The sequence below is a fragment of the Chiloscyllium plagiosum genome, unplaced genomic scaffold (assembly GCF_037043375.1).
Source record: "Chiloscyllium plagiosum isolate Xiang-an unplaced genomic scaffold, Cpla_swu_hap1 HiC_scaffold_18, whole genome shotgun sequence".
NCBI lineage: Eukaryota > Metazoa > Chordata > Chondrichthyes > Orectolobiformes > Hemiscylliidae > Chiloscyllium > Chiloscyllium plagiosum.
Window position 1 is genome coordinate 88,979,306 of NW_028270156.1, and position 17,812 is coordinate 88,997,117.

General features: G+C 47.1%; 1 protein-coding gene across 1 annotated transcript; it reads right to left on the reverse strand.

Annotated features, from left to right (window-relative positions):
• Positions 1-2,028: 2,028 nt before the first annotated feature.
• Positions 2,029-16,309, reverse strand: LOC148147044 (beta-1,3-galactosyl-O-glycosyl-glycoprotein beta-1,6-N-acetylglucosaminyltransferase 3-like). Its single transcript, XM_087996188.1, is given in 3 exon segments — positions 2,029-2,565; positions 15,455-15,543; positions 15,546-16,309. Coding segments are annotated over 3 exon segments (912 nt in total). The 5' UTR covers positions 15,832-16,309.
• Between the last annotated feature and the right edge of the window lie 1,503 nt (positions 16,310-17,812).

The window sequence follows — 17,812 nt, forward strand, 5'->3', positions numbered from 1 at the left end:
CTGATCTCACAGTATCTAGTGACAGTGTCCAGAGTGACAGTGTTGTAACCAGGGTGACCGTGTCAAGAGTTGGAGTGTCCGGACTGACTGCTACTCCCTGTATGACAATGTCCAGTGTTATTGTGCTTGGAGGTACAGTGTCCGGCGTGACACAGGAAAATGAAGCTGAACCAAAACCAACCTCCCGATCACTGGATTTGCAACACAGTGACATTCAACCATTCAATGACCCTCAAAATCGTTCAATTGTTCCTTACCAGAATTTACAAATAACAGATCTTGGATATCAAGTTTATAACTTAATAAATTGTTAATTTCTGATTATGTCACTTTAGCAGAACACAGATGATCATGAACCCACGCACCCCTCCAATTCGCACACCAGCAGACAATTAAGAGATAAACTTGTTTAAAATTTTAATTTGCCAGTTGATAACAGTTTCAATGATAAATAGTAGGCCATCATGAAATCCTTTGATGCTGGGTTGTACTACAGGCACAAGAACTATACACCATGTTTGAACTTAAAGTCACCAGTCAATGCGAACAAATTCTGCAGACCTGTGGAGACTCACATTCTTATCTCAGACCTTTTAACAAGTTAACAACTGGGGAAATAACTAGACAAAGTCAAACCAAAAAGAAGACCAGACTAGTCCAGCAACTTCCAAAGAAGCACTTCCTCCAAGCCCAAAATCCAGTCAGAGCGAGGTCACTCATGGTTTTTGCTTTCTTTCTCACCATTCTCTGTGGTTACCTGCCCGGCAGCATTCCTCTTACTGACTGACCCATTCAATATCCATCCAGCTGTCAGTACCTGAGCAGAACTACATCTCGGTGCTGAAACGTCTGCTGTGTCCAGAGAGCAGTAATTCACCTGCATTATCTTTCCTGGCCAGATCCTAACAGCAAACATCAGTCTTTTGTCTCTCTAGTTTTTTTTTAAAGAAGAACTAGCCACTGTTCAAACTTCAATTCTCAATTTGGACTCACAGTTCCTAACCAAAATGAGAAAAATAAAAAAATAGTGATGGTCACAACACTGATCTTACAGTGTCCAGCTGTACAGTGCCCACTCGTGCAGTGTTCCAGTAATGCAGTGTTCCAGTCATGCAGTGCTCACTCGTGCAGTGTTCCAGAAATGCAGTGCCCACTAGTGCAGTGTTCCAGTAATGCACTGTTCCAGTAATGCAGTGTCCACTCGTGCAGTGTTCCAGTAATGCAATGCCCACTCGTGCAGTGTTGAGTATTATTGGTGGATGTGTCCCTGTGAGACGGGGCACAAATAACCCCATCGACCTGTGGCCAACCACTTCAACTCCCCCTCCCACTCCACAATGACACTTCCTGCACCACCAAATCCAAGCTATCTGATGACTGGAGGAAGAACACCTCATCTTCTGCCTTGGGACCCTCAACCACATGGCATCAACATTGACATTACTAGTTTCCAAATCTCTCCTCTTCCCCCCACCTCATCCCAGATCCAACCCTCCAAGTCGGCTCTCCCCTCTTGACCTGACCATCTTCCTTCCTAACTATATGTTCTACCTTCCCCACCGACCAATCACAATCACCCCCCCAGCTGGATTTAACGAGCACCTTTTCAGCTACCTTCCCCAAAAGCCCCACCCTCACTCTATTTATCTCTCAACCCCCTTATTCCTCCACATTCCTGATGAAGGGCTTATACCTAAAACATCGGTTCTCCTGCTCCTCGGATGCTGCCTGACCTGCGTGATTTTCCAGCACCACACATTTGACTCTCACAGTAACTAATGTTACAGTGCTAAGTCTCACAGTGCCCAGTGTTACAGTGGATAGTATTAAGGTATCCAATCTCCACAGTGCCCAACACTATCGTGCCCAGCCTCACACTGTCTAGTGTTACAGTGGCCATGTTACAGCATGCAGTCTCACTGTGCCTGGCCTCGACAGCAGCCAGTGTTATAGTATACAGTCTCACAGTGCCCAGTCTCTCAGTGTTTCCGAGGTCTCACCCACCACCCCTACCACCATCACTGAGGTTTACTCTGTCCCAACCTCCAACCCAGCCCCAGTTTTACCAAGTGTCCTGTTTCGGAGATATTCCTCCATGCACTGTACTGCAGTGTTGTCCATGTTGGGGTCAAACTTATTTGCAAAAAAATATCTCTGACGGACCACCCACTGTAGATCTCCTGCCCCATACACACAAACCAAGTGGCGATACCTTCCCGTGCAGGGAGGGTATAGGGCACCCCTCGCAACATCACCAGCCTCAAAGGACCACTTTACTGCCCGGCCAAGTGTCCTGGTGGCCCCTTGGGTGTATGGGATGGAGCCGGGTACATTGGGCATTCTGTGCAGGGTAGCCCACACATGCTCGTCCGGGCTGTAGGTGTCCTCTGACCACTTGAGGAAGGCCTGGATCTCGGCACTGTCAAACACATGGCCGACAAACTCTCTGGAGGCCATGAAGTAGGCGCTGCCCACGAAGATGGAGGTGCTGATGTTCGGCTGGTCTTTCAGTTGTGCCGTCAAGACGACTTGGTCGAGGGTATCATGGTGGTATTGCCAACGTTTCTAAAAGGCAAGCACAAAAGAGAGTGAGAGAGACGAGAAAGTAGAAATGATAGCTTTTCAACTTCGCCTATGGCTTTTTCCCTCCCCAACTCCTCTGCACTCTCCTCGCCCCCAGCTCCAGCAAGATCCATGCACACTCCTTCTCTCAGTTCCTCACCTTACAGTGGAGAACAAGGCCATTCAGCCCCTCAGGCCTTTCTCACTCCTATTGCCTATTGCCAGTCACCTGCCTATTTCGCCATATCCCTGCCTCCTAAACCATCTCCCAATGCTCATTCGCTGAGCAAACATAAAACTCATCCTCAAACACTCCCAGTGCATCTGGCTCCAAATATATACTTCAAGCTGTGCCCTCTGGTCATAAAGGTTGAGAGCACGAGAAAAATAATTCCTTCAGCCCATCGTGTCTACGCTGGCAAAACAGGCTCCTTGCAACTCCAGTCTCATTTTTCCAGCACTGGGAACATTGCCTTTCATGCCTCACCAGTGCAATGGAGACACTTTCCTGTGGTCATCAACTCCTGGAATGGGACTTGAACACAGAGTTTTTGCCTTAGAGAGAAGAACATGGTGTGCAGGGATATAGTTCTTTGAAAGTTGCATTGCAGATAGACAGGGTGGTGTAGTAGGTATTTGATACCTTTACCTTCATTGGTCAGTGCATTGAGTATAGGAGTTGGGATGAAATGTTGCAGCTGTAACAGAGATGGATAGAGCTCTGAAAGATAGTGGAATCAAGGGTTATGGGGATAAGGCAGGAACAGGATACTGATTGTGGATGATTAGCCATGATCATAGTGAATGGTGGTGCTGGCTCGAAGGGCCGAATGGCCTACTCCTGCACCTATTGTCTATAAATAGGAGTATCTTTGACTATCTCTGATATGCCTTTGCCATTACCAAGTGTGATCTATTGTCTGTAGAGGACATTGGTGAGGCCACTTTTAAAATACTGCATACACTTCTGGTCGCCCTTCGAAAGAAAGGATGTTGTTAAACTTGAGAGGGTGCAGAAAAGATTTACCAGGATGTTGCCGAGATTGGAGGGTTTGAGCTACAGTAAGAGGTTGAATAGGCTGGGGCTATTTTCCCTGGAGTGTCGGATGCTGAGGGGTATCCTTACAGAAGTTCATAAAATCTGGAGGAGCATGGATAGATGTTGAAATGATCAGCCGGATGATAGTACACTTCACACAGCTTCCTTTATCACATACATGCAAGAAGACTCAACCAGCCGGGTCAAAGCCCACCCTTGCCTGGAGAGTCTGAAACAGGCAGTTGCAATCACACTTTTACACACAAATCAGCATTCCCTTTTCATGAATTACATTTTGATTTCAAGCCTTAGCAACACAACTGATCAATCAGATCCTGATCTAGGTATATGACGTTTAGCATTAGATCATTGACCTTAGAATTCTACAACACCTGTTGAGTGTTGTTTCGGTCTTCCTGCCTTCTCACTTAACTGGAGCCAGTTTCAGTAAGCTAGCTAGCTTGCATACATGCTTGGCTGCATTTTTCTGTTGCTGCTCAGAATTGTTTAGCTGACCTCCTTTTCTGTTCTTGCCCCATTTTGATTCCTTCCACGTCGGCTGTATAGCCAAAGGTCTTTTCCCAAGGATGGGGGAGTCCAAAACTAGAAGCATATGTTTAAGGTGAGAGGGGAAAGACCTGAGGGGTTACGTTTTCACGCAGTGGGTGATGTGTGCCTGGAATGAGCTACCAAGAGGTGGTGGAGGCGGCTGGTACAATGACAATATTTAAAGGGCGTCTAGATGTGAACATTAATAGGAATAGGTGAGAGAGATATGTGCCAAAGGCTGGCAAATGGGACTAGGTCAGATTGGGATGACTGGTCAGCGCAGACAGGTTGAACTGAAGAGTCTGTTCCATACTGTATGATACTATGACTCCATGCTCTCTGGTTATTGAGGTTTAGAGCACCAAAATAATAAGTTGCCCTTCAGCCCATCGTGTCTGCACTGGTCAAAAAGACAAGCTCCGAGCTATTCTCATCCCATTTTGCAGCACTTGCCCCATACCCTTGAGTGTCTCACAATAGCAATGAAGACACCTTCCTATGGCCATCAGCTCCTGGAGTAGGACTTGAATCCAAAGCTCCTCCCTCAGAGTGAAGAACACCACACATTAGATTCTCTACAGTATGGAAACAGGCCATTTGGCCCAACAGGTCCACACCAATCCTCTGAAGAGCAACCCATCCACACCCATTACCCTACCCGATATTTACCCCTGACTAATGCACCCGAACACTATGGGCAATTTAGCACGACAAATCTACCTGGCCTGCACATCTTTGTGGATTGTGGCAGGAAAACAGAGCACCCGGAGGAAACCCACGCAGACATGGGGAGAATGTGCAAACTCCACACAGACAGTCACCCAAGTCTGGAATCGAACCCAGGTCTTTGGCGCTGTGAGGCAACAGTACTAACCACTGAGCCACTGTGCCACCCCTTCCACAAGACACAAGACACTTTATTTTCATTGTGTCAAAAGATATCTTTTATCCTCGGTCCTTGTGGCATCATGCATGGGAGATATGGATCCTTGAGGAGAAAGTGAGGACTGCAGATGCTGGAGATCAGAGCTGAAAATGTGTTGCTGGAAAAGCGCAGCAGGTCAGGCCCTTCTTCAGGAACATCGAAACATCGATTCTCCTGTTCTTGGATGCTGCCTGACCTGCTGCACTTTTCCAGCAACACATTTTCAGATATGGATCCTTGGTTACCAAGGAAAGGATAGATTATCGATGGTATGCAGGAATGTGGATGGTGGAACAGGATCAAACGGGCCAATGGTCTACTCTTGTTCCTTGTATGTATGGGAGCAGATCTTTTTTTTTCATTCAACTTCCATCGGAACTTGCCATCATCTCATACAAATGTAGTTTAGGCTTCATTTGCGTTTCAATTCCTCAGATCTCCCCACCAGGCCTCTAACCCAAAATCTTACATCTGCATTCCATTGCACTTGTACAATCGGTGAACAGTGAAGTATATTTCCTTGTCTTCATTACGAGTGCTCACCCTGTACCCATTGAATAAACCTCACCCCAATCTCCTTTGTTCCAATGGGAGCATCGTTGACCTTTCCAACTGAGCCATCCAACTTAAACCCTGGCACCATTCTGCGAAATCTCCTCCCTGTCCTGAGGGCCCTCACATCGTTTTATAGTCACCGGAAATGACCACAACAATCCAACTGGGGCTAAACCAATTCGACATGCAGCATAACTCAACCATTTATTGGCATCAATGCCTCTATTTATTAAGCCTTCTGCTTTTCTACCCTCTTATGGCCTCCCCCATCTTCTAATGTTGATGAATGTTTATCGCCAGATCCCTCTAATCCTTCGCACTCTTTACGATTGTGCCATTACATTTCTATTACCTCTCCACATCCTTCTCCCAAAACATATCACCTTACACTCTTCTGTATTCCCCTCTGACTGGATGCTGTCTGTTCATTGTGGTGACTCTGGACAATTCACATCATCCTCACCATTTGCCAATCCTCCAGGTTTATCATTGCCCCGAATATGGGCATTTTGCCACATACTCCAAGATTGATATCACTGACATATTGAATAAAAGCAGTCGTCTATTTAGGGCTGAGATGCGGAAACATTTAACTTACAGGATAGTGAAGTTATGGAATTCTGTACCACAGAAAGCTGTGGAATTTGAGTCATTGAATATATCCAAGAATGCGATTAACAAATATTTAGGTTTCAAAAGCATCAAAGGCATGGGGAGAAAGTGGTAGTATGGCATTGAGATAGAGGGTTAGCCAGGATCATATAGTATGGTGGGCCTCATGGAGGGCCAAATCATCTTCTCCTGCTCCGGGTCTTGATGTTTATATGTCCCAGCTGTGTGAACCTACCAACGTCTCGTCCAAAACAAGATCCATGAATCAGGGCTTGTATTGTCAATTTTGTTGTCCAGCCATTTTTATCTAGTGCCTAGTGAAACACTTCATTGAATCCAGTTCAGACAACATTCTCTGCATTCAAATTCTCACATCAATGCATGATACGAGGTTGGAGACTTACTTTTTGAAAACCTGCACTGGCTTCGCTTCATTACTTTGATCTAAGGCAGGTTGGTGCGAATTGCAGCCATAATACCAGCATGAATGACAAGTGCATGATATAAAGTAAACTAGGATCCATGTGGTGTGAGCCTTGGAGACACAGGTTCAAGTCGCTTCTGCTCCAGAGTTGTGCGATAACGTCTTTGAACAGTTTCATCAGTAAATGTAAGACCATTAACAAGTCGGGACAGGAGTCGGCCATTTGGTCCCTCAAGCCAGCTTCACTAGGATCGTGGCTGATTCAACATTCCTCAAGTCCATGTTCTTGCCCTATCCCCGTAACGCTTAATTCCCCAACTGAACAAGAATCTATCCATCTGAGCCTTAAATATATACAAGGACAGCTCTCTGTGGCAAGGAATTCCAAAGATTCACAACCTTCTGAGAGAAGAAATTCCACCTCATCTCAGTCCTAAACTGGTGCCCCTTTATTCTGAGACAATACCCCCCTGGTCCTGGACTCTCCCATGAGGAGAAACATCCTTTCAGCATTTACCCAGTCAAGCCCTTAATCCTGTCCATTTCAATGAGGTTACCTCTCATTCTTCTAAACTCCAGTGAGTAGAATCCTGTTTAGCCCTTTGTTTTTAAGACAATCCCTCCATAATGGGGGCAATCCCACTGAACATTTTCTCTTAACTTCCTCCAATGAAACAACATGTTTTCTTAAATAAGGTGACCAGAAGTGCTCACAGTACTCCGGATGTGCTCTCACAAGCACCTTGCACAGTTGCAATAAGACCTCCTGACTTTTATACTCCAACCCCCCTTCAAATAAGGGCAAACATTCCACTTCAGTTCTGAAGAAAGGTCACCAGACTCAAAACATTGACTCTGTTTTTTCTCCACGAATGCTACCCGACCTGCTGAGTCTCTCCAGAAATTTCTGTTTTCGTCCAATATTCCATTAGTCTTCCCAATTACCTGCTGCCCCCGTGTGCAAGCTTTCCATGTTTCATTCACTAGTTCCCCCAAGTCCCTTTGTGTTGCAGCTTTCTGAAGCTTTCTCCATTTAAATAATATTCTATTCTTTTGATTTCCCTTCCAAATGAACAACTTCACATTTTCCCACTTTGCACTCCATTTGCCAACATTTTTGCCAACTTAACCTATCAATATCTGTCTGTAAAGCACATAAGACAACATTTTTTACTGTAACTCGATTATACATGACAGTAATATATCAGCAAGGTTTGAGAAGGTTTGTAGCTCAGGTTGAGGTTCTAGATGTAGGTTTGCTCGCTGAGCTGGAAGGTTCACTGAAGATGTTGCCTAGTATGGTGACAAAACATCTGAAAATGAACCTTCCAGCTCAACGAGCAAACCTACATCCAGAGTAATATTTCGAATCAACCTCAGAGTACAACAGGATCTTGATCAGATGGGTTAATAGGCTGAGGAGTGTCAGATGGAGTTTAATGTCGATAAATGTGAGGCCATTTTGGAAAGGCAAATCAGGGCAGGAATAATACACTTCATGGTAAAGTCTGGGGAGTAATGATGAAACAAGAGATCTTGGAATGCAGATTCATAGTTTCTTGAAAATGGAGTCGCAGATAGACAGGGTAGTGAAGAAGGCGTTTGCTACGCTTGCCATTATTGGTCAGTGCATTGTGTGTAGGAGTTGAGAGGTCATGTGGCTGAACAGGACATTGGTTTGGCAATTTCTGGAATACAGCATGCAATTCTGGTCTCCCTGCTATAGGAAGGATGTTGTGAAACTTGAAAAGGTTCAGAAAAGATTTACAAGGATGTTGCCAGAGTTGAGTGTGGAAATGCAGGAGATTGGTACGAGATGTGGAATAATTACAGACATGATGGGCTGAATGGCATCCTTCCGCAAGAATTCTTTAATTCTGTGACTGGTGCAGAGGGAGATTAACTTCAAGGTTCATGTTATCAGGAGGGACACCAAAGCCCTTTCCTTAGCTGAGTGGTCAGAAAACTCCCTAATCTTTACATGAACTAAGGCATAACCTGTCTCCACCAATATCATAGCAAAAGTCAGCCATTCGTCCCTTCCAGTCTGCTCCACCATTCAAGAAGATCACTGCTCTTCTGGTTGCAATTTCAATTCCACATTTCTATCGGTTGCCCCGGGGTCCTTATCTTTTTTTAAAAAAGGTCACCTTGCTAACCCTTTCATAACTTCATCAACTCAGCCTTCACAACTTTGTACAGAAGAGATTTACACAGTGCAACAGCCCTCTCAGGGGAAAATAATTCTGCAAGGCATTGGTGAGGTCACTTTTGGAGTATTGGGTAAATTTGTGATCGCCCTGCTGTTGGAAGGGTGTTGTTAAACTGCAGAATAGATTTACAAAGATGTTGCCAGGACTGCAGGATTTTAGTTATAAGGAGAGGCTAGATAGGCTAGGACTTTTCTCACTGGAGTATTGGAGGGTAAAGGGTGACCATATAGAGGTTTATAAAATTGTGGGGGAAATCAATAAAAGTGAATAGCCCCAGGATGGGGGAGTCCAAACCCAGAGTGCATAGGTTTAAGGTGAGACCTGAGGGTGGTGCAAATACGGAGCAAGTTGCCAAAAAGAATTGTTGTAGTGGGTACAATTACAAGATTTAACAGATGACATAAATAGGACAAGTTTAGAGGGATATGGACCAAACACAGGATAATGGGACTAGTTCCAATTGGGATACCTAGTTGGCATGGATGAGTTGGACGAAAGGGTATGTTTTGGTGCTGTAGGACTCTGACGATATCTTATTCTACAGAACATCTTGTCAAACCTACAAGAGAAATCAATGTCCCATCAACAACCTTATCATGTCCCCTCAGAGAAATTTATACATTTCAAAAAGATCTCTCAGATTTCCAAACTTAAATGTGTAAAAGCCAATTTGTTCAACCTTCCTTCATAAGATAAACCCTTCATTCCCAGGAAAAAGGCAGGTGAAACTTGCTGTCAATGTAATTATTTTAAATGAGAGAAAATGTACAGACTGATTCTGATGTGGTCTCATCAAGGCCTTGTATGGCACTCTCTCCACCCCTCAGGCCTGGAAATGGACTCTACATTTTGAAGAAAAATGTCTGTGCTAATGGACTCTGGACTAGAAAGGACTCTGTTTGTTGGTAATTAACTGTCATATGGTTTGTTGGGTTTATCACCTGCACTGGAGGAGAAAGTGAGGACTGCAGATGCTGGAGATCAGAGCTGAAAATGTGTTGCTGGAAAAGCGCAGCAGGTCAGGCAGCATCCAAGGAGCAGGAGAATCGCCGTTTCGGGCATGAGCCCTTCTTCAGGAATCTGCACTGTATTGTATGTCCCTGGGTCTGGCAGGCCTTACTGTGAGCTGGGAGGCTCATGGGTCGTCCTGAAAGCTGTCACCCCGAAAGCCGGAGGGTGGGTAGGCCATCCTGTGAACCTGAAGGTTGGTAGGCCGTCCCGAAAGCCGGACGGTGGGTAGGCCACCCTGATGACAGTCTCCCCGAGAGCTAGATGGTGGGTAGACCGTTCTGAGCACAGTCATCCTGAAAAGGGGTAATCGGGATGGGCTGTCCTAGAGGTGGTCGAAAGCTGTGTCAGAGCAGCCGAGAGCCAGAAAGTGCGTAGGGGCGGGCTGCGATCCAGAAGGCTTGTGGGCTGCCATGCACGCTGTCGTCCCAGGGAAGGGGACAGGCTGTCCTAGAGGTGGCCGAAAGGTGTGCCAAGATAGCCACTGGCCAGATGGCGCATCAGGGTGGGTGAGAGCCCAATGGTACGTAGGGGTAGAACGAGAGCTAGAACGTGGGTCACTCCAGGTGGGTACTGGGGCGGGCAGAACTAGAGGTGGTCAAAAGGTGTGTCAGGGCGGACCGAGAGCCGAAAGGTGCATAGGGGCGGGCTGCCTTAGAGTGGCCGGAAGGTGGGAGGGATTGGGGTGGGGGGGGGAGGCTCACTGGTTTTTTGGGGGTCTGTATTGTATGCTCTGTTTCTTACACAAGTGGACTGTCTTATATGTATGAATGTCATTGTTACTGTTTGTAATGATTGAAACTGGGATTTGAGGTTTGTCCTAATTTCCCTGAAAACTGGTTGAATGTCAGGGTTTGGGGCTTGGCTTTGTCATTCCCCTCCCTTGTAAAATTGCTGTTTCTCTGTATACAGCTGTAAATGTAATTGTTTGTATAAACTGTGAATTGTTTAATAAAATATAAATAAACAGGACTGTCTGTTTCCTTCCTGGTGATGGAATATAAATTGAGGGGAGCAATTATAAATGTTGTCTGCAAAAATCACAAAGCTGAATCATGAAAGGGGAAGGGGAGTGTAGGTTAAGCTAGATATGCTTGTACAAACAGTTATAAGCATCCGTTTCCCGCTTCTGCAAAAACAAAAACCACAATCAAGAGGTCAAAAGGCTCAGTGTGGACGAAGAATGAGAGGAAATGTTGCTTTAGCAAGCAAGGAAGCAGATGGCAGTGAAGGAGGATATACGCTAACAATAGACCACAGAGGGATGTGGTGAAATGGCCAAGCAAAACCTGTACTGTTTCGCACAAGGCCAGATAAGGCAAGAGATAAACAAGAGGAATGGGCGCTGGGTTTAGAATAGTGGGAGGAGGGAAAGAGAAATGAATTGTATTAAGGTTTTGTACTGTGTGCCTACCTTGTAGACACCACTCTTGCAAGAGTATATCAGATGATACTGCTGCTGCAGATCTTGTCTTGGACTGAAATTATGAAGTGAGTGGGTTCTATTTCCCACATAAATTAAGATTTACACACTTGTTATTTTTCACTGCATCTGACACCTACACATGACATGGGTACTTGGGAAAAATAAGCATGACTGCTGTCGGGTGGTAGTGGAAGAAAAATAAACAGGCATGTCAAGGGATCTGCTCACTGAGAGCTGGCTCTCGGGGAGCTGGATCAGCATATGAAGGACTCTTCAATCCTCTTGAGAGGAGACTGACTTCGAAACAGCCTCAGTGTGTCTTATGTGCTGCTGTTGGTGTCTTCCTACTGAGGAGGAGTTTAATTTTAATTTATTTTTCATAGTTTGTTGTGATTGTTTTCTGGGGTTTCTTTCTGCTAATTTCTGTTAATTTGAAGCTGTGCTCAGCTGCACAGGCAGCTACTACCACCACTGCTGCTACAGTCTGGGCCTGCTCCTGTTACTGAAGCCTGGACCTCGCCTGCACCCCTGCTGCTGCTGCCTGGGCCTACCTACACCTGGGGACGACTTCGACTGCTATTCCGAAAAAAAATAAACAGGACGATCAGATGTTCTGTTCACTCTGAGCTGGCTCTGAGGAAGCTGGATCCGTGTCAAGGACTCCATGTGAAAACAAAAGGGTGAGTTGTTGACTGGATAATGGCCTCTGTGAAGTTATTCCTGATGTAGGGGTTTCCTGCTCCTCGGATGCTGCCTGACCTGCTGTGCTTTTCCAACACTGCTCTAATCTTGACTGAAATCTCCAGCATCTGCAGTACCCACTTACAGTCATAGAGATGTACAGCATGGAAACAGATCCTTCGGTCCAACCTGTCCAGGCCGACCAGATATCCCGACCCAATCTAGTTCCACCTGCCAGCACCCGGCCCATATCCCTCTAAACCCTTCCTATTCATATACTCATCCAAATGCCTTTTAAGTGTTGCAATTGTACCAGCCTCCACCACATCCTCTGGCAGCTCATTCCATACACGTACCACCCTCTGCGTGAAAACGTTGCCCCTTAGGTCTCTTTTATATCTTTCCCCTCTCACCCTAAACCTATGCCCTCTAGTTCTGGATTCTCCGATCCCAGGGAAAAGACTTTGTCTATTTATCCTATCCATGCCCCTCATAATTTTGTAAACCTCTATAAGGTCACCCCTCAGTTCTGACGCTCCAGGGAAAACAGCCTCAGCCTGTTCAGCCTCTCCCTATAGCTCAAATCCTCCAACCCTGGCAACATCCTTGTAAATCATTTTGGAATCCCTTCACGTTTCACAACATCTTTCCAATAGGAAGGAGACTAGAATTGCACGCAATATTACAACAGGGCCTAACCAATGTCCTGTACAGTCGCAACATGACCTCCCAACTCATGAACTCCATACTCTGATCAATAAAGGAGCATATACCAAACGCTGCCTTCACTATCCTATCTACCTGCGACTCTGCTTCAAAGAGCTATGAACCTGCACTCCAAGGTCTCTTTGTTCAGCAACACTCCCTAGGACCTTGTCATTAAGTGTATAAGTCCTGCTAAGATTTGCTTTCCCAAAATGCAGCACCTCACATTTATCTGAATTAAACTCCATCTGCCACGTCTCAGCCCATTGGCCTATCTGGTCCAGAACCTGTTGTAATCTGAGGTAACCCTCTTCGCTGTCCACTACACCTTCAATTTTGGTGTCATCTGCAAACTTACTAACTGTACCTCTTATGCTCGCATCCAAATCATTTATGTAAATGACAAAACGTAGAGGGCCCAGCACCGATCCTTGTGGCACTCCACTGGTCACAGGCCTCCAGTCTTAAAAACAACCCTTCACCACCACCCTCTGTCTTCTCCCTTTTGAGCCAGTTCTGTATCCAAATGGCTAGTTCTCCCTGTATTCCATGAGATCTAACCTTGCTAATCAGTTTCCCATGGAGAACCTTGTTGAATACCTTATTGAAGTCCATATAGATGACATCTACTGCTCTGCCCTCATCAATCCTCTTTGTTACTTCTTCAAAAAACTCAATCAAGTTTGTGAGACTATTTCACTATCAACCTAAGAACAATCCTTTACATGTTCTGAACCGAACTTACATTCTTCTGTTCACTCTTAACTTTTAAGGGGTATCCATGGGCACCCGCATGGGCCCCAACTATGCCTGCCTCTAATTCCATCGGCACCATTCTCCACCTTTTCCTCCACTACATTGATGACTGGAGTGGCACTACCTCGTATTTGCATGAGGTGGTTGAAAAGTTCATTAATTCTATCAACACCTTCCAACCTGACCTCAAATTTACCCGGACAATCTCGGACACTTCCTTCCCCTTCCTGGACCTCTCCATCTCTGGCAACTGACTAACCGCGGACATCTACTACAAACCCACCAACTCCGATAGCTACCTGAAATACACCTCCTCCCACCCTGCCCCTGTAAAAACACTATCCCTTATTCCCAATTTCTCTGCCTCTTCTGCATCTGTTCCCAGGAGGACCAATTCCACCACAGAACATCCCAGATGGCGTCCTACCTCAAAAACTACAATTTCCTCTCCCACATGGTTGACAATGACCTCCAGTGCATCTGCTCCATTTCCTGTACCTTCACCCTTGAACCACACCCCTCCCAATGCAACAGGGACAGAACCCCTTGGTCCTCACCTTCCACCCCACCAACATCCGGATACATTGCATTATCCTCCACCACTTCTGCCACTTACAAACAGACTGCACTATTAGGGACATATTTCCCTCTGCACTCCATCTGCATTTCAGAGACCAGAACCTCTGCAACTCCCTTGTCATATTCACACCCCCTAAAAACGCACCCTCCCCTCCTGGCACCTTCCCTGGACTCTGAAAGAAGTGCAAAACTTGCACCCACACCTCCCCCCTCACCTCAGTCCAAGGCTCCAAAGGATCCTTCCACATCTGACAAATATACTTGTACCTCCACCAATGTCATCTCCTGCATCCATTGCACCCGATTGTGGTCTCCTCTACAGCGGGGAGACAGAACTCTGACTTGTGGATTGTTTCAGAGAACATCTCTGGCACACCCACACCCACCAACCAACCCCACTGCCCCGTGGCTGAACACTATAACTCCCCCTCCCACCAAGGGCATGCAGATTCTGGGCCTCCTCAATCACCAAACCCTTACCAGCTGACACCTGGATATTCCACCTTGGAACCCTGCAACCAGGTGGATCAATGTCGATTTCAGTAGTTTCCTCATTTCCCCACCCCAACTTATCGCAGTCCCAAGCCTCCAACTCAGCACCACCCTCCTGACTGGTCCATCTTCCTTCCCACCTGTCCACTCCACCTTCCACAACCTCTTCCCCCCCCCCCCCCCCCCCCCCCGCATACCTTCATCTATCTATCACATTCCCAGCTACCTTCCATCCCCAGCCCCACACCCATCCCACTTATTTCTCAACCCCCTGGTCCACAAGCCTCATTCCTGATGAAGGGCTTATGTCCGAAACATTGATTCTTCTGCTCTTCAGATATTGCCTGACCCGCTGTGCTTTTCCAGTGCCACACTCTTGTCTCTGATCTCCAGCATCTGTAGTCCTCACTTTCTCCTACACTCTTAACCTACCTACATTCCTGTATACTCTCCTAATCAGTCTATATCCCTCCTTATCCCTATCCCAGGCTCAGCCCTCTCTTTCTACCCCATCCCTTTCACCTGACCATCTTCCTTTCCACCCATCTGCTCCACCCCACCCACTGTCCAATCACAGCCACCTCCCCCCTGCATCCACCAATCGCCATCCCATCCACCTTTCCCCAGCCCCACACCCCCATTTATTCTGCAGCCCCTTCCTCTCCCCCAGTTCTGATGAAAGTTTCCGACCTGAAACGTCAATTGCTCTTCTATTCTGTTTTCAGCTCAACTCTCCAACTCCTCTATATTCCTTTGTACATTCTTAACCTCCCTCCATGCAATTGAACTGTTTTAACAACCCTGTCTCTCTTTGTACAGGCAGGAGTGAAGGACTGGAGGGGAGAGAGAGAGAGAGATGATGGAGGGAGGGAGGGAGGATGGAAAACACTTGGATGAAGAGAGGCCCAGCAGACAGGAAGGCGGTTACCTTTTTGAACCCTGGTGCAGGATCCGACTCAATCACGTTGGAGCCGTTCAGAGCTCTGAGGCTGCGGACTATCTCCCGGTTGGTCTTCGGGGGAAGTCTTGGCCACACACATTGATGAAGTACCTCCAGGGGACAGGGCTCTCCAGCAGCTCCTTCATGCAGTTGAGATCCGCCTGAACTCTGCTCCAGCCAGCATAGGTGACCCACTCCAGCTTGGCTGCGACAAAGACATTGTGGAAACACAAAGCGATGGCCCGAACGGCCGCATGAAATTGACTCGGGGATTTGCGGTCCACGTGGATACAGTAGACATTCTGTGGGGCGTAAATGCTCCGTAGAAGCCTCTCGAACATCTCAATGCTCTGGTGGATGACCATGGAGTAAGCCAAGGGGAAGTGTTCCTCCTCAGGGCTCAGGGGGACAGTGATATACTTGCGGGCCCTCACAAACGATCTGCAATTTCAGGTCATGTTCAGATAATCTCCCTCAGTGACGGCTTGGTGCTTGAGGGAGACAGTAATGGAGTTGAGGAGGGCCCTTTCCACCTCCTGCCTGTCCCCCTGGATGATCTGCCAGCAGGTGGAGTTCTCCTCGACCAGGAGGAGATGTTCCTGCATTGGACTGGCGCCTGGTTTCACCAGCCTGAGGGTCAGCCGGCCCCCTCCTCTCTGGACCAGCAGCCATTGGCACAACAAGACCACACTGAGCGCACACAGCGCTGATCTGAGGCACGACCAGCGGGTCCAACGCTGGCTCAGCTTGGGCATAGCACTTTCCAGGGGGCAGTGTCCCCAGCCTATAGGCGATAGGCAAATGCAGAATGGATGCTCTCTGTGCTGGGCAGCACTGCCTCCACCAGGCTGTGGGGAAGGGGTGACTGCAATTTGCTGGAGAGGTCGCAGCAGTCAGTCCTCTCCTAGTTAGACTCTTGTCTTCCTTTTCCCCCAAGATTCAACGAATGACTCGACTTTCACTCCCTCTCCCCCCGGAACTGCTCTCCCTCTGGAATTCCTCTCCCAATTTAACACCTCTCCCTCTCTCTGTGACCCCTTTGTAACCCCTCTCCCTCTAATAACCCCTATCCCTTTGTAATCCCTCTCCTCCACTAACTCATCCCTCTCCCTCAGTAACTCCTCTCTCCCTCTGTAACTTCACTCTCTCGTTCCTCTCTCTGTAACTTCTCTCTCTCACACACACACACACATTAACTCCTCTCTCTCTTTCTCTGTCCCTCAGTAACTCCTCTCTTCCCTTTCTTGGTAACTCTCTCTCTCTGTCTCCCACAAACGAACGTCTCTCTCTCTTTCTCTGTCCCTCAGTAACTCCTCTCTTCTCTCTCTCGGTAATTCCTCTCTCTCTCTCTCTCACACACACACACACTAACGTCTCTCTCTCTCTCTCTGTCCCTCAGTAACTCCTCTCTTCCCTCTCTCGGTAACTCCTCTCTCTCTCTCTCACACACACACACACACACTAACGTCTCTCTCTCTTTCTCTGTCCCTCAGTAACTCCTCTCCTCCCTCTCTCGGTAACTCTCTCTCTCGGTAACTCCTTTCCCTCTCTCTGTCTCTCTCAGTAACTCCTCCCGCCCTCCTCTGGATGAAACCCAGCCAATGTTCCGTTGTTTCTCTCTCGGAGTCCGGGCTCCTCTCGCTCCTGTCTGCCTGCCTGCCTGGCTACAGGCGTTTCCTTCACCGGTCTCTGCTTCTCTCCGGCCGTTCCTGGACCGATGTTGCCGGGTGAAGTAAATGAGAGGATCGCGATGGTGTGCAGTCTGGATCAGAGAACCTATTACCAGAGAGAACACAGAGCCAGCCAAGCCCAATAACCCACGCCCCAGCCTGAGCTGAGATGCTCTTTCAACAATGTGGGAGGGGTAACCCTTGGATGAAGAGAGGACCAGGAGACGGGAAGGTGGTTACCTGTTTGTACTGTCACTCTTAACTGCCCTCTGGGCTATTAGGGATGGCGAATAAACACTGGCCTGGCCAACGGTGCCCCCATCCCATGAATTTATTTGAAAAAAAAAGTGACAATAGTAAGTCAAATTAAATCAAACTTCACCACTCGTCATCTCTCTCTCTCTCTCTCTCTGATGCGAAATTGGAATTATGGTGATTTGACCGTTCATAATAAAGCAGTGAACCTGAGCACAGCAAGTTGATATGAATCAAAAAAAAATTCCCCTGGCCGAGAGTGGCTCAGAGGTTAGCATTGCTGGAACACAGTGCCAGGAACCAGAGTTTGATTCCAGCCTTGGGTGGCTGTGTGGAGTTTTGCATGTTGTCTGCTTGGGTAACCTTCGGGTGCTCTGAGTTCAAAGATGTTCAAGTTAGGTGGATTGGCCATGCTGAATTG